Here is a 17612-nt window from a genome sequence, read left to right as displayed (position 1 = left end):
TTCAACCTGCTTCATCCTTCAAAAAAAAAATCTCTACAGAAAAGTAACACTTACATTTTGTGAGGTATAGTGAAATATTTTTCTTATAGTAAAATTTGTTCATAGAGGCAGTATAGTACAAAAGAATAAGCACTGGTTCTGGAACCAATAGACCTGAATTCAAATCTTTCCTCAGTGGGCAAGTCACAGCCTCCCTAGGCCTCAGTTTCCTCATCTGTAAAATGAGTGCAGGAGGGAGGTAAACTACATAGTCTCTGAGGTTACTTATATCTCTAGACTTCTGATTCTAAAATCGTCATAACTTGGCAAAGTAACTATTTTCAGATACTATCAGTCTGTAGTAGTTGTTTTAAGGAAAAGATAGAGTAAAAGGGGCTGATTTGATGAAAACTTGGGAGATCTGAATCCTAACCAAAATAGAATAGGAATAATTATTCTGGGAATTGTGCAACATTCTGGTGTAATCTGATAGCTAGAAACATTTGGCTATACTCTTATTCTTTGAAAAATGGAAGAAATTAAGAGGGCACTGCTGATTCTATTATTTTAATGCTAAATACGTTCAAATTAAGTTGTGGCAGCATATGAAATTGTAACAATTGGCTTTCCAGTCTGAGTCAGACCATAGGGTTATTATCAAAGATGTGTTCATTTCAGCGTGGCTTAAAAACAAAATAAAAACTATTCTAACTGACCTTGCACATCATATGACAGTAGATTAAGGAGTCTTGGAGAGAGAAGATGTATCAATGTCAAAAAACTTTTTAAAATGGTGAGCATGAACTTTGCAACTGTGCTTAAAGAATAGCAGTGCACTAAAGATAATTTCTAAATGTTTTATATTGTCCACCTTGGAGCTTTCCTCTCCTCTCTTGTTCTTAAAAAAAAAAAAAAAAAGAGTTTACTAGAGCAAAGCCTATCATCAGTTTTTTCCAAATTTGGTCCCAAGACTTTGGGATAAAACATTGTGTCAAGTGTTCCCCCGAAATCCATTAATGTTTAATAGATTCAAAGAACCTAATTAAGTTTTAAACCCAGTAATTAACATTTTTTTTTCTGGAAAAGAAAGGGCCAGGAGACTCCTCACTTGTGAATGCTAACCCTATGTTATCATTCTCAACCTTACTATTAAAATCAGTGAGCCATTAATGTAAGGCTGTAAATGTGTGATGAACTGGAACGCAAAAGCACTGCCAACTGGATTGTGACTTCACTAAGCACCTGAAATTTCCTAACAATCAGAGCGGTCCAAAACTTCCTCAGGAGATCAGAGCTTTAAAGTTGAAAGGTGCCGTAGAGCTTATCTGAGGTAAATCCTTTATTTTGCAGCCGAGCAAAGCAAGGTTCTCCTCCTCCCCATCAACTCCCTCCCCCCCCCAAAAAAACCAACCCGGTTAAGTGAAGTGGCTAAGTTTACAAAAGTATATGACAGAGTCCCAATTTAAACACAGGTGCTTTCAAACTCCACTGTGCGTTTCCCGCAATACACCCCCGTAGCCTTCCCGGTGATTTGCAATTCTAGGTCTTCCAAGACTTGATCAGGCATGTTACTGTCATTTTGCTTTGCGTTAGTAATGGCATCGGCTTAGAACAGATGACTTCTGACGTTCCAGCCTCTTTTAATTCTAAAATTGCATCAAACTTCAAGTGAATAGGCACCGGCAAGTAAGATAGTTAGTTATTCGATCTTCAAATCCTTCTCCAGTTCCTAGATTACAAGAATAATGAGCCCCAGGGTGCACTCTTCCCCACTCCACCCCCAACCATTTTTTTTTTTTTGAAACAGTCTTCGCCATCCCCATCCAGAAATGTTAGAAAAATGAGTCCACTCTCCGCCAGGCCTTAAGTGGGTGGGGAAGAATCTCTCTCTCCTACTGGCTGCCTTAAATATCACTTCGTTATTTGCACTTTGGAAATGAGCTAGTGGATAAATGAAGCTTCAGGGAGGCTCGTTCCGTCCGGGACCCGTGATTGGTGGTTCCCAAAGCCAAAGGGCGACCCGCCAGCCACCTGGCTAAACCCGTTTTGGCTCGGCCCCGCCGCCAACCCGAAAGGATCGAGTTGCTTCTTCCTAAGGCCTGGGATAGGAAGGGCTCCGGGAACTCCTCGGGGTCGAAGCAGGGCAGGGCTAGGAGGTCTGACCCAGGGAGGCAGCTGGCTGGACCAAAGGCGCTGCGCTATTGCATCCGCTCGGCTGCCTGGAGAGGAGGGTGTAGCGCGCGCATCGGTCCCCAGGTAAGAGGGCAGGGCGCGCCCCCCAGGCTGGGGGGTCCGCCTCATTCGCCTCTAGGTGAGTTATTCTTGCTTTTGCTCTGCAAATGCACGTGCCTGTTCTCCCGGAGCGCGCGCCATCCCCGGCTTTCCGGCCCACGGCCCGAGGATGTCATGTCCATTGCGGATTCAGGAGGCTGCGGTCTGCTCCCGGGGGTGGGGCCTCTGCGCCGGCTTCCCATTGGTCAGTGGGGCGCGGCCCCAGCCGTCCGCGCTGCGGGCTCCCCTCGGGGGCGGGGCGGGGCGGGGAGGGGCGGGGCCCGGAGGCCGACGCTCCGAATCCAGGGGGCCGGGAGAGCACGGCTCCTGCGCCCGGGGCCGGCGGCGGCTGGAAACGCGCCTCTCGGCTGGGCGGGTGAGATCCGCGCGGGGCGCGGTGGGGAACGGAGGCTGGGGAGGGGGTGAAGATGCTGCCGCCGCCGCCGCCGCCGCCGCCGCCCCCGCCGCGGGAGGCATTCCCCCCCCCGGAAGGGCCGCCGGCGGGGCGGGGAGCGCGGCCCTGGTCCTCAGCTTCTCCCCCTTCGGGCCAGCTCGGCTTTTCGGGGGTCCGGGCCTGCGGGGGAGGCCGCTCGGGGCCTGCGCGGGGGCGGCCGGCCTGCTGTGGACCCCGCCGCCGCTTATTGGGGGACCCTACGCCGCTTATTGGGGAGCCCTCCGTCACTTATGTGGAGCCTTCCGCCACTTACTGGGGGGCCCTCAGCCGCGGGGGGGGGCCATCATCCATTCGATCAGCACTAGAGAGAGAAAAGGGGACCTGTGGGAGAAAACCATCCTTCTTGTTCCCACACACCCTTTTTTTCCCCTAGTTCCTCTTTCCAATCCCCCCCAACAGCCCCCCCCTCCTTGTAGCCAGACTTCAGATGGGCCAAACACGCCCGTCACGAAATCCACGGGTCTAGGGTGCAAAGGGACCCCAGAGACCACCTGGTCCAGGTCATTCTACAGAGGAGAAAACTGAGGCCCGGGGAGACTCAGTACCCCTAAGGCTTGGGCTCTGGAGGTCATCATTGCATGCATCTCAATCTTGACTTTGGGGGGCGGAGGCCAACGTTAAAATTCATGTGGGGATTGTGGCATTCAGCTCATGGCATTCTCCAAATATGTGTCAAAGGACAGCCACTAGAAAGCTAGAATGGCTTCTGTTTACTGAACCGAGACTTCTTGATAAAGGCTAATAAAAAGTCATGTTAAATATAGCACAGTTTAGACAACGAAACCTAAAGTATGAGTTTCCCTTTTCCAGGTAGATAAACTGCCCAGCCTGCAAACTGGCACCTGGTGAAGAAGGCATTTGGCTTTAAGCCTTGGGCAATGTTTCATCTTAAAGTATAAGAGAAATTTTAATGGCTGTTGGAAATTTATTAAGTGATTCACATCCTTGCCTTGGTAATTCTAGACAGTAACTCTCCAATGTGTTTCCATGGTGGTGAAGGTTCTAGATATTACAATAAGTATGTACCCATTTCATTCTTTCAGTGTGGGAGGGATGATCTCAAGGAACGGTAAGAATGCTTTGAACTTAAAACTGCCCAAAAGCTCACAAAGATGCCTTTTTGACTTACCTGAAAAGTTCAGGAGAGTAGTTTGAATTGTTGTTCATCCTTCATTCTAGAAGAGGACCAGCGACCTCAGGATGGTGATGTCTTTTTTTTTTTTTTTTTTTGGTGAGGCAATGGGATTAAGTGACTTGCCTAGGGTCACACAATTAGTGAGTATCATGTGCCTGAGGTCAAATTTGAATTCAGGTCCTCAGTACTCCAAGGCAGGTTCTCTATCCACTGAGCCACCTAGCTGGCCCCAAAATCATGATTTTTTTTTTTTTGGTGAGGCGATCAGGATTAAGTGACTTGCCCAGGGTCACACAGTTAGTGTCAAGTGTCTGAGGCCAGATTTAGGAGGGTGATGTTTTGATTTACAAGTGAATTTTATTTAAGTGAGGCAGGACTCTGTAAAGTTCACCAGCCTCACTCTCTCTTCCCGTCATCAGAGTCCAGTGGCAAGATATAGGGCGGGATTACTGGCAGTCGCTCTGGATGCAGTGAAAGACTTTTTAAGCTAAGATCTTTCCCAGGTCTTATTTTGTCTGAAGCAATGCCCGTTCAGTGATTAAAGGCTAGATAAGGATTGAGGTAAAAGATGGCTTACTTTCAAAATAATCAGCCTGGGAGACGAAGACCCACAGAGATTCTGGCCCGAACCCAAACCGTTGTTTTCTACACTCTGAGCAATCCTGAGAAGAGCGAGAGAGCCTTGGGCTGGGACTATTGGCTAATCAGTGAAAGCCAGAATGATTTGGGTTTAAAGGCATAGTAATGTAGCTCTATTTGACTTAAGTGGAACCTTCTGTGGAAGGCAGTCAATCACTTCCTGCCCTTTCAAAAAAAAAAGGAAGTTGGAGAGTGGTTTAACTGCTGTAGGATCGTAGAGCATGGTTGGGGTAAAAATAAAGTCATAGTGATAGCTTTGATGTATATAGTAATTGTTCAGCAGCGAATGCATTTCAGTAAAGAATGAAGCATTTTCTTCTTGATTTTTCTTTTGTCTAGATGTTTTCATTTGTTGGAAATCTTTTTATGCCATGTCAGTGTTTCATTTTAACTCTTAACTGTCCTTTCAGCCTTGTTTTCACCCAACTCTGTCTTACCTGATATTGCCAGCCTTTTAGGAATGATTAAAGGCACTAATGCTGCTCAGCCCCCACTTTCATTAACACTAGATCAGCAAGTTAAAATAATTTTTGTATGAAATTGCTTTATGTATATCAGATAACAGGAAAAAATATTTTCTAAAAGTTAAATTGAGTGATTAAATTTTAGGACTTGTTTTTAATACCCCCAAAGTAAATATTTTATGTAATCTTCACAAATTTTTATCTCACTTACCTACTGTTTGGCAAATAGTCATTTTCTGTGAACAGGTTCATAGAATCACTAATCCAGAGATATAAATAGCTGTAGACATCATCTAGTTCAAGGCACTAATTCTATAGATTAAAAAGTGAGACCTAGAGGTATTTTGGTGGTATACAGAGTTCCAGGCTGGCCTGGAGTCAGGATGACCTGAGTTCAAATTCAGCCCTAGTCACTTACTAACTGTGTGACTCTGGGCAAGTCAGTTAACCTCGAGCTTCCTCAGTTTCCTCATCTATAAGCTAAGCTGAGAAGTTTCAAGAAAAACAGCTATTTTTAAGTATTCTATTTGGACTGTGATATATATTAGGCGTACATAGAAATGAAATGTATAAATATAGGTAGTTTCAGTATTATAAATATCAGAGAATCTCTTAAAAGGCTTTAATTTACCTAGGGGTCCTGTATGAGGTGAAGTAGCAGACGGCGGTTGAATAGTTTCAGCATCCACTAAATAAATGGTTCATGGGTACCTTGGAACTATGTTGAGAGAGCTTTTCATTCACTCTTGATTCCTGATCCAGTGAGGCCCATTTAAAATTTTTGCTTCTAGGGGTATTTCAACACTTTTGGATATCCAGTTCAATTTTTTTCTTTCGCTATTAGGACGCTGAAAGTAAAAAAGGCAAGTGTCAGTTGTAAAAACTAAATGAAAAGAATATCAGTGTTGTAATATTTTTTTCTTGTAACTTTAAGAGTTGTAGTAATATTAGAGTGCCAGATTGGAAAGCATTGAGTGGTTATATCAGGAATGGTCTGAATTGAGCACAAAGTCTTTCAAAAATCTGGAGAAAGAAGAGGGGTTGTCTAGTGCCTGGTGTACCTTTCAAAAGGGAAAGTGCATTTTGGGGAATGTCATAATCCTGAAAAGTAACAAATTGTAGAGGAAAGGGAACCTGTCTTGGAATCAGATAAGATCTGGGTTCAAATACATCCTTTGATACTTAGTAGCAGTGTGACCTCATGAAAGTCACTTAATTTCTCAAAGTCAACTTTCGTACCCTGCCATAAAATGGGTATAGTAATACTGTTGGATATCCACCATAGTTAGATTGTTCTGAGAATCAAAATAGAGTGTTTGTAAAGAGCTTTGAAAATCTTAACCATGATAATGTCAACTATTTCATGGCATGGTAGCAGGTTGATCAGTGTACAAGATAAAAGAAAAAATACGCTTCCCATAGGCTGTGCTATTTGCTAAAAATTTTTATTAATACCTTTGGCTTTTTGTATTTACTGTCATTTTGCATACCTACCCTACCTTGTAAAAAAAAAAAAGAAAAATAATTGAATGAAATGTAAGCAACATTCAAAACCTGGGTCCCATATCTTTGCCCTAAGGGAGAAAAGTATGTTGCAGCATCTGTTTTCAAGATCAGTTATTGCAATTAATCTCAGTTTAGCTGCCTAGTAATATCATTTTCATTTACATTTTGCTTCTTTCTTTGCTTTGTATCAATTCTTATATTTTTCCCTTTTTGTTGCTTTTTTTTTTTTAAAAAAAAGAAGTTAATGCTTTTTGTTTTGATATCACAGTACCCCCACTTCACACCCAGTGAGCCTTCCCTTGTAACAAATAAAAACAAGCAAAACCAATTGATACAGTTACTGCTGATGATGGTGGCAGGCTGTTAGTTCTCCATGAAAAGGATACAAGCTCATTTCCTTGAGTTTGGGACTGTGACTGTTCAATTATATGGCATTTGGATTTTAGTGTTGTTTTCTGTTACATTATTGTCATTGTGCCTATCATTTTCCTGGTTCTACATATTTCACTCTTTATCTCAGTTCGTGTAAGTTTTTCAATTTTTTTTTTTAATTAAACTTGTGATTTCTTCAGGGTAGTGAGTTCCTGGCGAGGGAACTCCTTTTCCCAATGGAGAGCAGTACCTGCCCTGAAACTGAGTCTTGGAGAATGGCATGGGATAGTGAGGGGTTAAATCACTTACCTAGGGCTATACAGCCCAAGTTTCTCTGAATTCTTCATATTCATCATTTCTTATGTTGCAATTATATTTCATTGTATTAATATGCCATAATTTGTTCAGTCATTCTTATGGGCTCGTACTTTGTTTAATATTTTTTTTTTTTTTGCTACCACAAAAAATACTGCTGAGAACATTTTGGTGTATTTGGGATCAAATCTTTTGCTGTTTCTCTCTATGACTACCTTGTGGTTTGTCCTTCTCAAAAAGAACCATGACATCAGGAGGGTGATGTCATGACTTCATATGAATTAGATTTTAGTGAGGGAGGGCTGTGCAGAGTCACCAGCCTTACTTTCCCCTGTGGAGCCATCTGGGTCCAGTGACAAGATATAGATCAGGGAGACTGGAGATGGCTCAGGATTCAGTAGAAGTCATTGGCCTTTTTTAAGCTAAGACTTTTCCGAGTTCTCACTTGGAGTGAATTGTTTCTCTGACTGACTAATTTATATTCCAGGTAGGCTCTCTGGGCAGAAGATTTGAAAAGCTTAGTGACTTTTTTTAAACATAACTCCAAATTATTTTCCTGAATAGTTGCAACAATTCATATCTCCATCAACATCATATTAGTATGTTTCCCTTCCCCTACTCCTTTTATCAAATGAATTAAAGTGGCTTGATGGGATCTGCAGGAAATATTTTTTTTCATTTTTTTAATGTTTTATTTATGCCTTTGAGGTTTTTTAACCTGATCCCTGCCTACAAATCCTTCCATTTAATGAAGAAAAATACTTAAACAAAACTAAACAGCAAAACATCTAGCAGAGCATGCAGCATCCCGCTGCCATGGCCCTCGCCTCTCAGAAAGCGTTCTGGGTTAGGACCCTTCCTAGGTGAGGAAAGTATCCCAAGGAGTACGCTAGTACATCACCCTGCTCCAGACAGCTCCAGCAAGAGGACCAAGCTATCCACAGACGTCAAGTAGCTGCTCTGAGAGCCTAGCTGGGAATTGGTATGCGGTCACCTTCATCTTTTTTTCTTCTTTTTTTAATTTTTAATTTTTTAAATTTATTTTGATTTATCAATAATCACTTCCATATGCTTTTGAGTTTAAATTTTTTTAATTTAAATTTAATTTGAGTTTAAAATTTTGAGTTTTGAGTTTAAAATTTTTCTCCCCCTTCCTCCCCACCAAGATGGCACACAATCTGATATAAGCTATACATATACATTCTTATTAAACATATTTTCACATTAGTCATGTTGTAAGTAAGAATTAGAAGCAATAGGAAGAACCACCAGAAAGAGGAAACAAAACTCAACAGAAGAGAAAAAAAAATAGCAAATAGTATGCTTTGATCTGCATTCAAATTCCGTAGTTCTTTCTTTGGATGTGGATGGCATTTTCCATCATGAGGCTTTTGGAGATGTCTTAGATCCTTGTATTGCTGGGAAGGGTTAAGTTTGTCAGTATCAGTCATTGTACAGCGTGTCTGTTATTGTGTACAATGTTCTCTTGGTTCTACTCACGTCACTCAGCATCAGAACATACAGAACTTTTCATCATATATCATGTATATCATGAACAAACAGAACTTTTCTGAAGTCAGCCTGTTCATCATGCAGGAAATATTTTTTAAAGGAGAATTGATCATATTCTCTTGTCCCTATTACTTTGCAAAATAAAATTGTAAGATCTAGATCAGGTTCATTTATAGTCCTCTAAGTCAGTATGCTGCCCGAAGAGACATTTCTATCTGAGTATGACACCACTGCTTTAAATGATTCATTTTGTGGTTAATTAACCCCAGCACCCAGAGTAGAAGGAAACAGGCCATATGCCTTATGGTGTCCTAATGAAGTTTACTGAAGGATGTCCTTTGCCATCAGTGCATTCTTTGGTGTGTGTCTCCGATTGGTGCCTACCAGCTATCTGGGCCATGCATAGGACTGTAGTCTCAGATCATCTAATATAAAGTGAAACTCCCGCACGAGTCGTTGAGATTGCAGTTGTAAAGATAAACATGGCAGTACTTAGGATATTGTGCAAGCGCCCCTGGGGCAGCGGGTTAGAGGGTGTTAGTACCGAATGTGGTTACCTGGGCTGGCTGATTACCTAATTACTTGGGTTCTCCAGAAGCCTGTGATCTCGGGTCAGTTTACTTGGGGCAGCAGCTGTCATACCAAGTTCCCCTCTATCTCTCTATTAGCTGTTTCAGTTGTCGAGGGAAATAAATGACCTTGAGGGTGCTTCTTGGAGGAAAACAATGGAACTTCTGCTTGAAAGAATTTGTAATTTTCCCTAGGAGATATACACACACACACACACACACACATAATATAGACATATAAATAAAATATATATGTAAACGTGTGTGTGTATTTGTATATATATGCATATCTAATGATTACCCACATGTTTATAATGATCAATGTGTATACATATATATATATATATATATATACATCTATATACATACACATGCATGTATATATTACATATATCAATGCTGACCTAGAGGAACTTGAAAAAGATGCTAAGTTTAAGGAGAAAAAAAGGCTTCAACTTACTAATTTATCAATGTATAAATACATTCATGTATATATTCTAGTCCAAGTGATACTGACAATAATTTATTCATTTTTGCCAAGGGTTCATGCTATTTGAAGATATAAAAATCCTAAATAGCAAGTATGTCCTTCTGTATATTATAAAAAGATATAGAGAGTCATAAATCAGATATTATGGAAGTCACAATTTGGTCACACTAATAAACTCCTTCCAACACTGACTCTTTGTCAATTTGGTGGGAAGGAGGAGAATCCATAAAATTATTTTAATTTGCATTTATCTCATAATTATTTGGAGCATTTTTCATCTGTCTCTTCTTTCTAAAATTTGTTTATATCCTTTTACCATGTCTTTTAGGGGATGACCTTATACATTTGTGTCAGTTGCATATATAAGATAGCAGACTTTTATCAGAGATACTTGATGCAAAGATTTTTTTTGCATTCAGTTGTCACCATGAAGATTATTCTCTTTAGTCTAATTCATTCTTTTATGGGCTATCTTGACTGTAAGCTCTTTGAGGATGGGAAATCTATGATGTTTGAGTCTGCATATTTCTGTGATTTTCCCAGTACATTGCTAAGTAAATTGAGTGGGCCAGGTGGGGGGGATGCAACAATAAAATACTTGTTGATTGGTTGATATCTGTATTTCTTTGAGGAAAGTGTGTAAAATTTTTCAGATATGATATCTGGTTCCAGTTGATTAGGGAACAACAGATTAAATAGCTTTGTAGAAAGGTTCAAGTTATCAATCTGCAAATATTCTGTCCACCCACAAAATTTTTCTGAGTCTTACCTTCTTTACACATGAAGTACAGAAAAGAAAAAAAGGCCCAAGATAGAAACTTGGGGATTAGTAAAAGTTTAATAACTGACTTTCTGTTTTAAAAATGCATGCAGGATATACGTCTAAGTTTAATCTCCATTATTAGCATTTTCTCCATCCCTTTTTAAAATCTAGACAACAAAACAATAAATCAAGCCCTGATTAGCAACTGAGATATAAATGCTTACGACAAAAATGTAACCATTGACTTTGACCAGCCATTTTGAGCTAGCTCTAGGACACCTCTAAGGTGTTAGCGGGCACAGCCTGGCTGAAATTCCCTCAATGGAGACTGAGAAGGAGTGGGGAGAAAAGGAGTAGGAGAACCCGGAGACAGTACTGCCATGAAAACCTAAAAGAGAGTATACCGGAGAACAGGTGATCAGAGGCTTCAAGGAGGTCAAGAAGGATGAGGACTGAGAAGAGCTCGTTGGTAACTTTAGAGAGAGCAATTCCTGTTGAGTGATGAGGTCAGAAGCCAGACTACAAAAGGTTTGGAAGAGAGTGAAAGGCACCAAATGTAGATGGCTCTTTTTCAAGGAACTTAGCCAAGAAGAGAAGACACAATGAGAGCTAGTAAGGATGGTCAGGTCAAGGGAAAGTTGTGTTTGTTTGTTTGTTTTAAGGCTGGGGAAGACTTGGGCAAGTTTGTAGGCAGCGGGAAAGAATTGAAGATAAAAGAGAGTAGGGATTATAGAGGGGGCAGTTTTCTGGAGAAGTCAACAGAAGATAAGGTCAAGGTGCATGTGGAGTGGTTAGCTCTAGCACGGAGAAAGGCCACCTGCTCATCCAGGACCAAGTGAAGGAGTAAGTCATGAGAGATTTCTAAATGATAGAAGGAAGTGGTAGCCTCATTTTTTCAGTGAATATAAGTACGAAGAATGAAACAATTTGTACTTGCAAAGAAGCTTACATTCTAATGAGGAACACGATTATTGTTTTTCAGTCATTTTTTAGTCCTGTTCAACTCCATGATCCCATTTGGGGTTTTCTTGGTAAGAACAGTGGAGTAGATTGTCATTTCCTTCTCCATCTCATTTTATAGATGAGGAAACTGAGGCAAACTGTGTTGCCCAGGGTCACACAGTTAGTGGCTGAAGCCAGATTGGAATTCAGGAAGACTCATCTTCCTGACTCCAGGCCCAGCACTTTATGCTACCTAGCTGCCTCACACAATTATACATCTCTCCATCTATATATAAACATGTATGTTTATATGTATAGTCTATATATAGAATAAATATAATTACAAATAAAAATGGTACTTAGATTACTGTAGAATCTAGTCATTATTTAAAATCTTATTTCTATGAGGAAAGTCAGTTAGGACTTAGTACCAGGAACATAACTTTCTCCAAGTAGGGATGGGGTCCTCCCTCCTACCACCAGAGGCGCTTCAGTAGGAGGGGCCAGGGATGATGATCATTTGTATAGACAAGTTATTTGTATGTTGGATCCTGTCTAGATAATTAATTATGTGTGACCATTCTTCAAGATCCGCTACACCCAAAAAGTTCATGCAAATCCAACACAAAAGGAAAGTCAAGAGTTTTTTTTTTAAATTTTTCTTTTAAGGTGTTAAAATGTGCTAATTTTCATAAGCCTTAGTATATGACTTATGTTTCTATATTTTGGAATGATTAATAGAAAATATCCCAATAGCTAAGATGTAGTCTTAGCTAACAATTAGAGACTTTGGGAGATATCCATTCTTTTTTTTTTTTTTTTTTGGCAAGGTTTTAAAAAAAATTATGTTGATATGGGTGAGTCACTTGATCTCTCAGTGCCCTTAGCAACTCTCTAAGACTCTTACATTGTGGAGAAGGGTGATTCTGTTGATATAGGCAACTCGGGAGTGAGAAAAATTCCCCCATCAATAAAATCACAAAATCGTTCCCTCTATCTATCATCATTTGTTTTCATACCATGTCTGTATTTTAGTGTATCCTTTCTCCTCCCTCCTTACCCATTGTTCCATCCCTCAAGACAAAGAATAAGAAAGAAAGGGTGCTCAGGGTGGGGTGGGGGGAACAGTTCAGCAAAACTATCCTACTCCTTGTAAGTGATTCCACCCCCAGCCTTCATGCAGCCTCTGCACAGGCCGCCCCCACACTTGGGGTGCTCTTTCTTCAATTCACCTTTTAGAATCTCTAGCTCCCTGTAAGCCCCAACTGAAATGTCATCTCTTATACAAATTCTTTCCTGATTCTCCAGTTATTAGAGCCCTCCTTTATTCCCAAGTTATTTATTAGTGTACATGTTGGGCCCCATCCCCCAAGTAAAAGGTAAGCTGCTTAAGGCAAGGGATATTTTGTTCTAGTCTTTGTATTATACATACTTAGCATAGCACCTGGCACTGGTGCCTAATAAATGCTTGTTGAATTACTGCTTATAATTGCTTATAATGTCTATTTCTGTCTTCTCTGCCTAGTTGTATCATTTTTCTTGAAGACATACCATTGGTCTTTTCTTTACCACCAAGTTCTTTGGAATTGAGTTATGTCAACAGCTGCTCTAATTACTTTAGTTAGAAGCGGAGGGTACCAGGTGAGAAGGAGAGCTCTGTTGACATCACGCCTGCTGCAGGATGACAAAAGAGTGACCTCCACCTGTCACAGCTCCACCTCTGAGCGAAGATCTTCTAGATTTGATCCAGACGGCAGTGGGCGTCCGGCTACATGGGACACTTTTGGGATCTGGGATAACCGCATTGATGAACCAATTCTTCTCCCACCAAGCATTAAGTATGGAAAGCCAATTCCCAAAATTAGCCTGGAAAACGTGGGCTGCTCCTCCCAGATTGGAAAGCGGAAAGAGAATGAGGACCGATTTGACTTTTCGCAGCTGACAGAGGAAGTCTTGTACTTTGCAGTGTATGATGGGCACGGTGGATCTGCAGCTGCTGACTTCTGTCAAACACACATGAAAAAATATATCATGTATGTACATCAGCTTTCTTTCTAGATTCTGGTGGTTACCCTAGAAAGGCCCTTATAGGCTTTTGATTCAGATTGAAGACATTTGTAAATTTCTTTTATCAAGTACTGATATTGTACTGTGTAAAAGTATTTGCAATGAAAAATGGCAGTGGGTGAAAGATGCATCTTGTCAGTCTGTGGCTAAAGATAGAAAAAGCAGCTGCCATTGTCTTTAAAAAAAAGTTTATTGAATTTTTTTTCTACAATACTGTCACTTTCCAGTAACTGCAGCCCTCCCCCTCTTCTTCATAGAACTCTCCTTTGTAGAAAAGAAACACAGACCACAGCAACTGCATTTGATCATGTGTGTAGAATACAGTTTCTCAACTGAATGGAAAACGTTTATTTTCTCTCTTTTTGAGCTAAGCTTTATGGTTTGCTTCTTTTTTTATTTATTTTTTTAGGCAATTGGGGTTAAGTGACTTGCCCAGGGTCACACAGCTAGTAAGTGTCAAGTGTTTGGTCTGAGGCGGGATTTGAACTCAAGTCCTCCTGACTTCAGGGCTGGTGCTCTATCCACTCTGCCACCTAGCTGCCCCTTATGGTTTGCTTATTAATGAGAATTTTAGAAATACTTATTTGAGCTTTACTTTTTTTTTTTATATTGGTCAGGATTCATTATTTGTGTTTGACCATTTCAAATGGCCTATATGGCTTTGAATTGTAGGGAGTAGCTTTGAAGTCTTCTAATACTACTATTGTGTGATGGTATTAGTGGTAGGGAGATTTCCTTAAGTGTGGTCCCTGGAATCCTAATAAGTGATCTCACTGGCCTAGTTATCCTTGAGAAAGCGCTGTGGTACTAGCTCTGAATGAGAAAGAGTCCACCATAATACATCCAGGTGAATACCCATATTGTCTTAATAGATGAATATATACCAGTTAGGTCATAGAGTCTGTGAACCAAAAAGATGCTTAGAGGTCATCTAGTGACCCTTTCATTTTACAGATAAGACCACCAAAGTCTACAAAGGGCAAGTGACTGGCCCCAAATTATGCAGGTAGTAAGTAGGAGAAGCAATATTTGAACCCAGATCCTTTGGAGCTCTCTGTCTATCACACTGCTTGCGGTCATCATGCCCTCTGGCTGCTGTAATATAAAGGTATACACTCCATTGCCTCATTCCTTTGGCTTCCTGGTCAGATGTTTTCATTATTCTCATAGGATTGCTGTGAGAATAAAATAAATTATGAAGCTTGAAAGTGTCTTAAAAAGAATAAAGGGCTAGGTAAAGGGATTGGTGGTGATATTAAAAAGAAAAAAAGTTGTCATAGTTAAGCCTATAATTATTTAGCTAAGTATACTAAATAGAACTATACAAAACTGTGTAAAATGATCATATCTGCCCTTGGCTCTTTTTATTTTTTTCAAACAAAGGGATTTCCTTACCAAGGACAAGAACTTGGAAACTGTGTTGACCAGTGCTTTCCTAGAAATAGACAAAGCATTTACAAGGCATGCACACTTGTCTGCTGATGGTAAGTAAAACATCCACATTTCTTCAGGGCTCTGGAGGTGTGTAAGGACAAGGAAGCCACTTTTTTTTTTAAAGTTTGATATTTTAATGTTGAAATACACTTTTAAGTAGGAAATGATTTAATGGAATGAAAAGAATCACTATGAGCATGTGTTGAAATCCAAACTGATAGATGGTTTGTACTGCACTTAAAAATTGTCCTGAAGAGTTTTGGCTATGTAACATTCCATTGAACTTTTTAAAAGTTATTTCAAATTATTTGTCAGAATTTACTTCCTTAAAACAACTTGCTAGACCGCAAACTTTGATCCTTATTGGAGAAATTATTTTTTACCTGGAAGACTGTTGCTCCCATTGATTTAAACAAGATGAATTGCCCAGCACTGCCCTTTCATTTACTTGCTTGCTCCATTCAGTGCATAAAAGGGTCCACACTGAAGGACAGTGTGCTCTAGAGATTGAGGATATCCTTTTAGGATAAAGACACTCAATAACAGACATCCATATCAGAGCTGGCAGAGTATTTTATACTAACAAGAAAATTCATGTTTGTGAAATTAAGAGAGCAAAAACTTAAGCTGCCATGCTTCAACAAGAGAGGTGTTTGATAGAGGTCTTCAGACTTACTGGCCGGTTTGAGGACTGCTACTCTCTATTTGATTAACTCCTTTCTTTTGAGGAGCTTAAAGTCTGTTACCCAATTTTCATTTTCCCAGTGTCCCAAGGAAGTGGATGGAGTTGGATTATCCCCATTTCACAAATGAGGAGCTAGCACTCAAAAAAAAAAAAGAATCAATAGTGTCAGGACTGGAACACAGATTTCTCCCGACTCTCAGGGCTACCTCACTGATAAGTATCAAAATTCTGTAGTTTAGAGAGACAGTGACTTTGTGAGGAGGTTCAGTTATTTTCTCAGCTCTTTGAAGAAGGTTTTCTTATCACAATCCTCAGAAAAACATTGAAGTCAGCATTTTTCAAGGCTGATTATCTAGTTGTTGGCTTCTTTCTAAGCTAAAAGGAAAGACCTAAGAGAGGAGGCAGAATTCAAATATTGATTGACTCTTGTTAGTAATTTTGAAAAGATTGAGTAATTGGCTCAATTTCAAACAATTATGTTTGGTCCCAGTATGGATCACGTGTAACAGGCCATCCTGAAAATAGCCAAACATTTTGAAGTAAAATATTTGGAAGACAGTGTTCAAATTTAACAAGGATATGTGACCCTGTAATATGACCATTTAAATAGCAGTGTTGAACTTACGCTAGGTGATAGATCTCAAGCTGGAAAGACCTTAGAAGTCATTTATTCCAACCCTTCATTTTACAGACGAGGGCACTGAGGCCAGGGAGGTGAGATGCCCAAGGGCACAAGGTAGTAAGTTCCACAGGCAAAATTTGAAAACTGACTCCAGAGCCAGTATTTTGTCTGCTGTGCCAGGCTGCTTAAATCATAGTATCAAATATAACAGAGAATGGATTAGAACAACTAAAGATGTTCATTTCGGGCAAAACCTGGTAAGAGTGTTTAGCTTTATAGCAATAAGAACTTAAAGGAACTTATGAGAATTGGGAAAAAACTTCAAGATCACCATCTCAAAATATTTTTAAGAGATGATACTCCTCAGGTGGCAGGTGCTTGTGCCGATGTGTAAATCTATAATTGTGCATCTTCTGCTTAAGGCCTTCTGTGATGGCTTATCATGCTGTGGGAGGGGACCAGTACAACTGGGGCTCTGGAAGGCTATGCCTCATTGGAAAGGCTTGTAGGATAGTCCTGGTGAGCAGATGTGTATCTTATTCAAGGAAGAGCCTGGTGAAGTTCCGAATGGCTCATTGCCAGAGGGGCAGCTGGCTTCCTAGTGAGAATATGGACATGTGAATAACTAGAAGTAACTAAACCTTAACACTACTTTTAAGACTTTCCACGATGGTAAATATGGCATGTAGAATCTGTTTCATCAATGTCAAATGGACTGGCTGATCAAACACACTAAAAGTCCCCTAAAACAATTTGTTCATACATATTTGTTTTGTGTTTCCTTCCCTTTGAAGAAATGAACTAAGAGAAGTACTCTATGCACTGTAGGTTGACTGGAAAAATCCATTGGACTGCAAAATATCTGTAGCCCTAGCCAAATGGAGCATTTTAATCATGTGTTTGGAATTTCCTGAAATATTATATAACTCGACTAGTAATATTTCGCCAAAGTTAAAAAAAAAACAATCTCCCCTTTATACTGTGATTCTTAGACCAAAATTCTTGAGTGAATTTCCTCTTTGCCTCTGTTCTTGTTATTTGTGGCAGGGAACTTGGACCTCTACTCCGTGAACACTTATAAGCTGGACTTTAATGGAAAGAGATCTGCTAAATTGTGTCTCGGGTGAAGGAATCTGGTGGTGCCTAGTTTCCTACATCCTATTTGACCTATTAGTCGAGATGACTTATAGAAATTGCTTAGCCAGGGTTAAGAACATATTGCAAGATCTTAGTCATATAATAATACAGTTAGGGAAAAAAATGAGAATTTTTCCTTTATGTTAAACATTTTACCAAGATGGGTGCTGATTCAACATAGTTTATAATTTTTTTCTGCGACTGTAATAGATAATTAATTTCTAGAAATGTACTCAAATCCTAGGGTTTGGGGTCA

The 17612-nt window shown here is 40.1% G+C and overlaps 1 protein-coding gene across 2 annotated transcripts in view; it reads left to right on the top strand.

The window, feature by feature from the left end:
• The first annotated feature begins 1385 nt into the window (after positions 1-1385).
• PPM1K (protein phosphatase, Mg2+/Mn2+ dependent 1K) overlaps positions 1386-17612 on the top strand; it is a 30626-nt gene continuing 14399 nt past the window's right edge. The window contains exons 1-3 of one of the 2 annotated variants that reach the window (XM_027853338.1): positions 1386-2235; positions 12937-13444; positions 14862-14962. In XM_027853338.1, coding sequence (XP_027709139.1) covers positions 13005-13444; positions 14862-14962 — 541 coding nt within the window. In that variant the 5' untranslated portion in view covers positions 1386-2235; positions 12937-13004. Of the gene's footprint in view, positions 2236-2552; positions 2627-12936; positions 13445-14861; positions 14963-17612 lie in introns of those variants that run through there. The other variant, XM_027853337.1, reaches the window with a different exon arrangement.

Source organism: Vombatus ursinus, unplaced genomic scaffold, assembly GCF_900497805.2.
Source record: "Vombatus ursinus unplaced genomic scaffold, bare-nosed wombat genome assembly UNPS02009975.1, whole genome shotgun sequence".
NCBI lineage: Eukaryota > Metazoa > Chordata > Mammalia > Diprotodontia > Vombatidae > Vombatus > Vombatus ursinus.
This window is presented reverse-complemented; position numbering and strand designations above follow the sequence as displayed.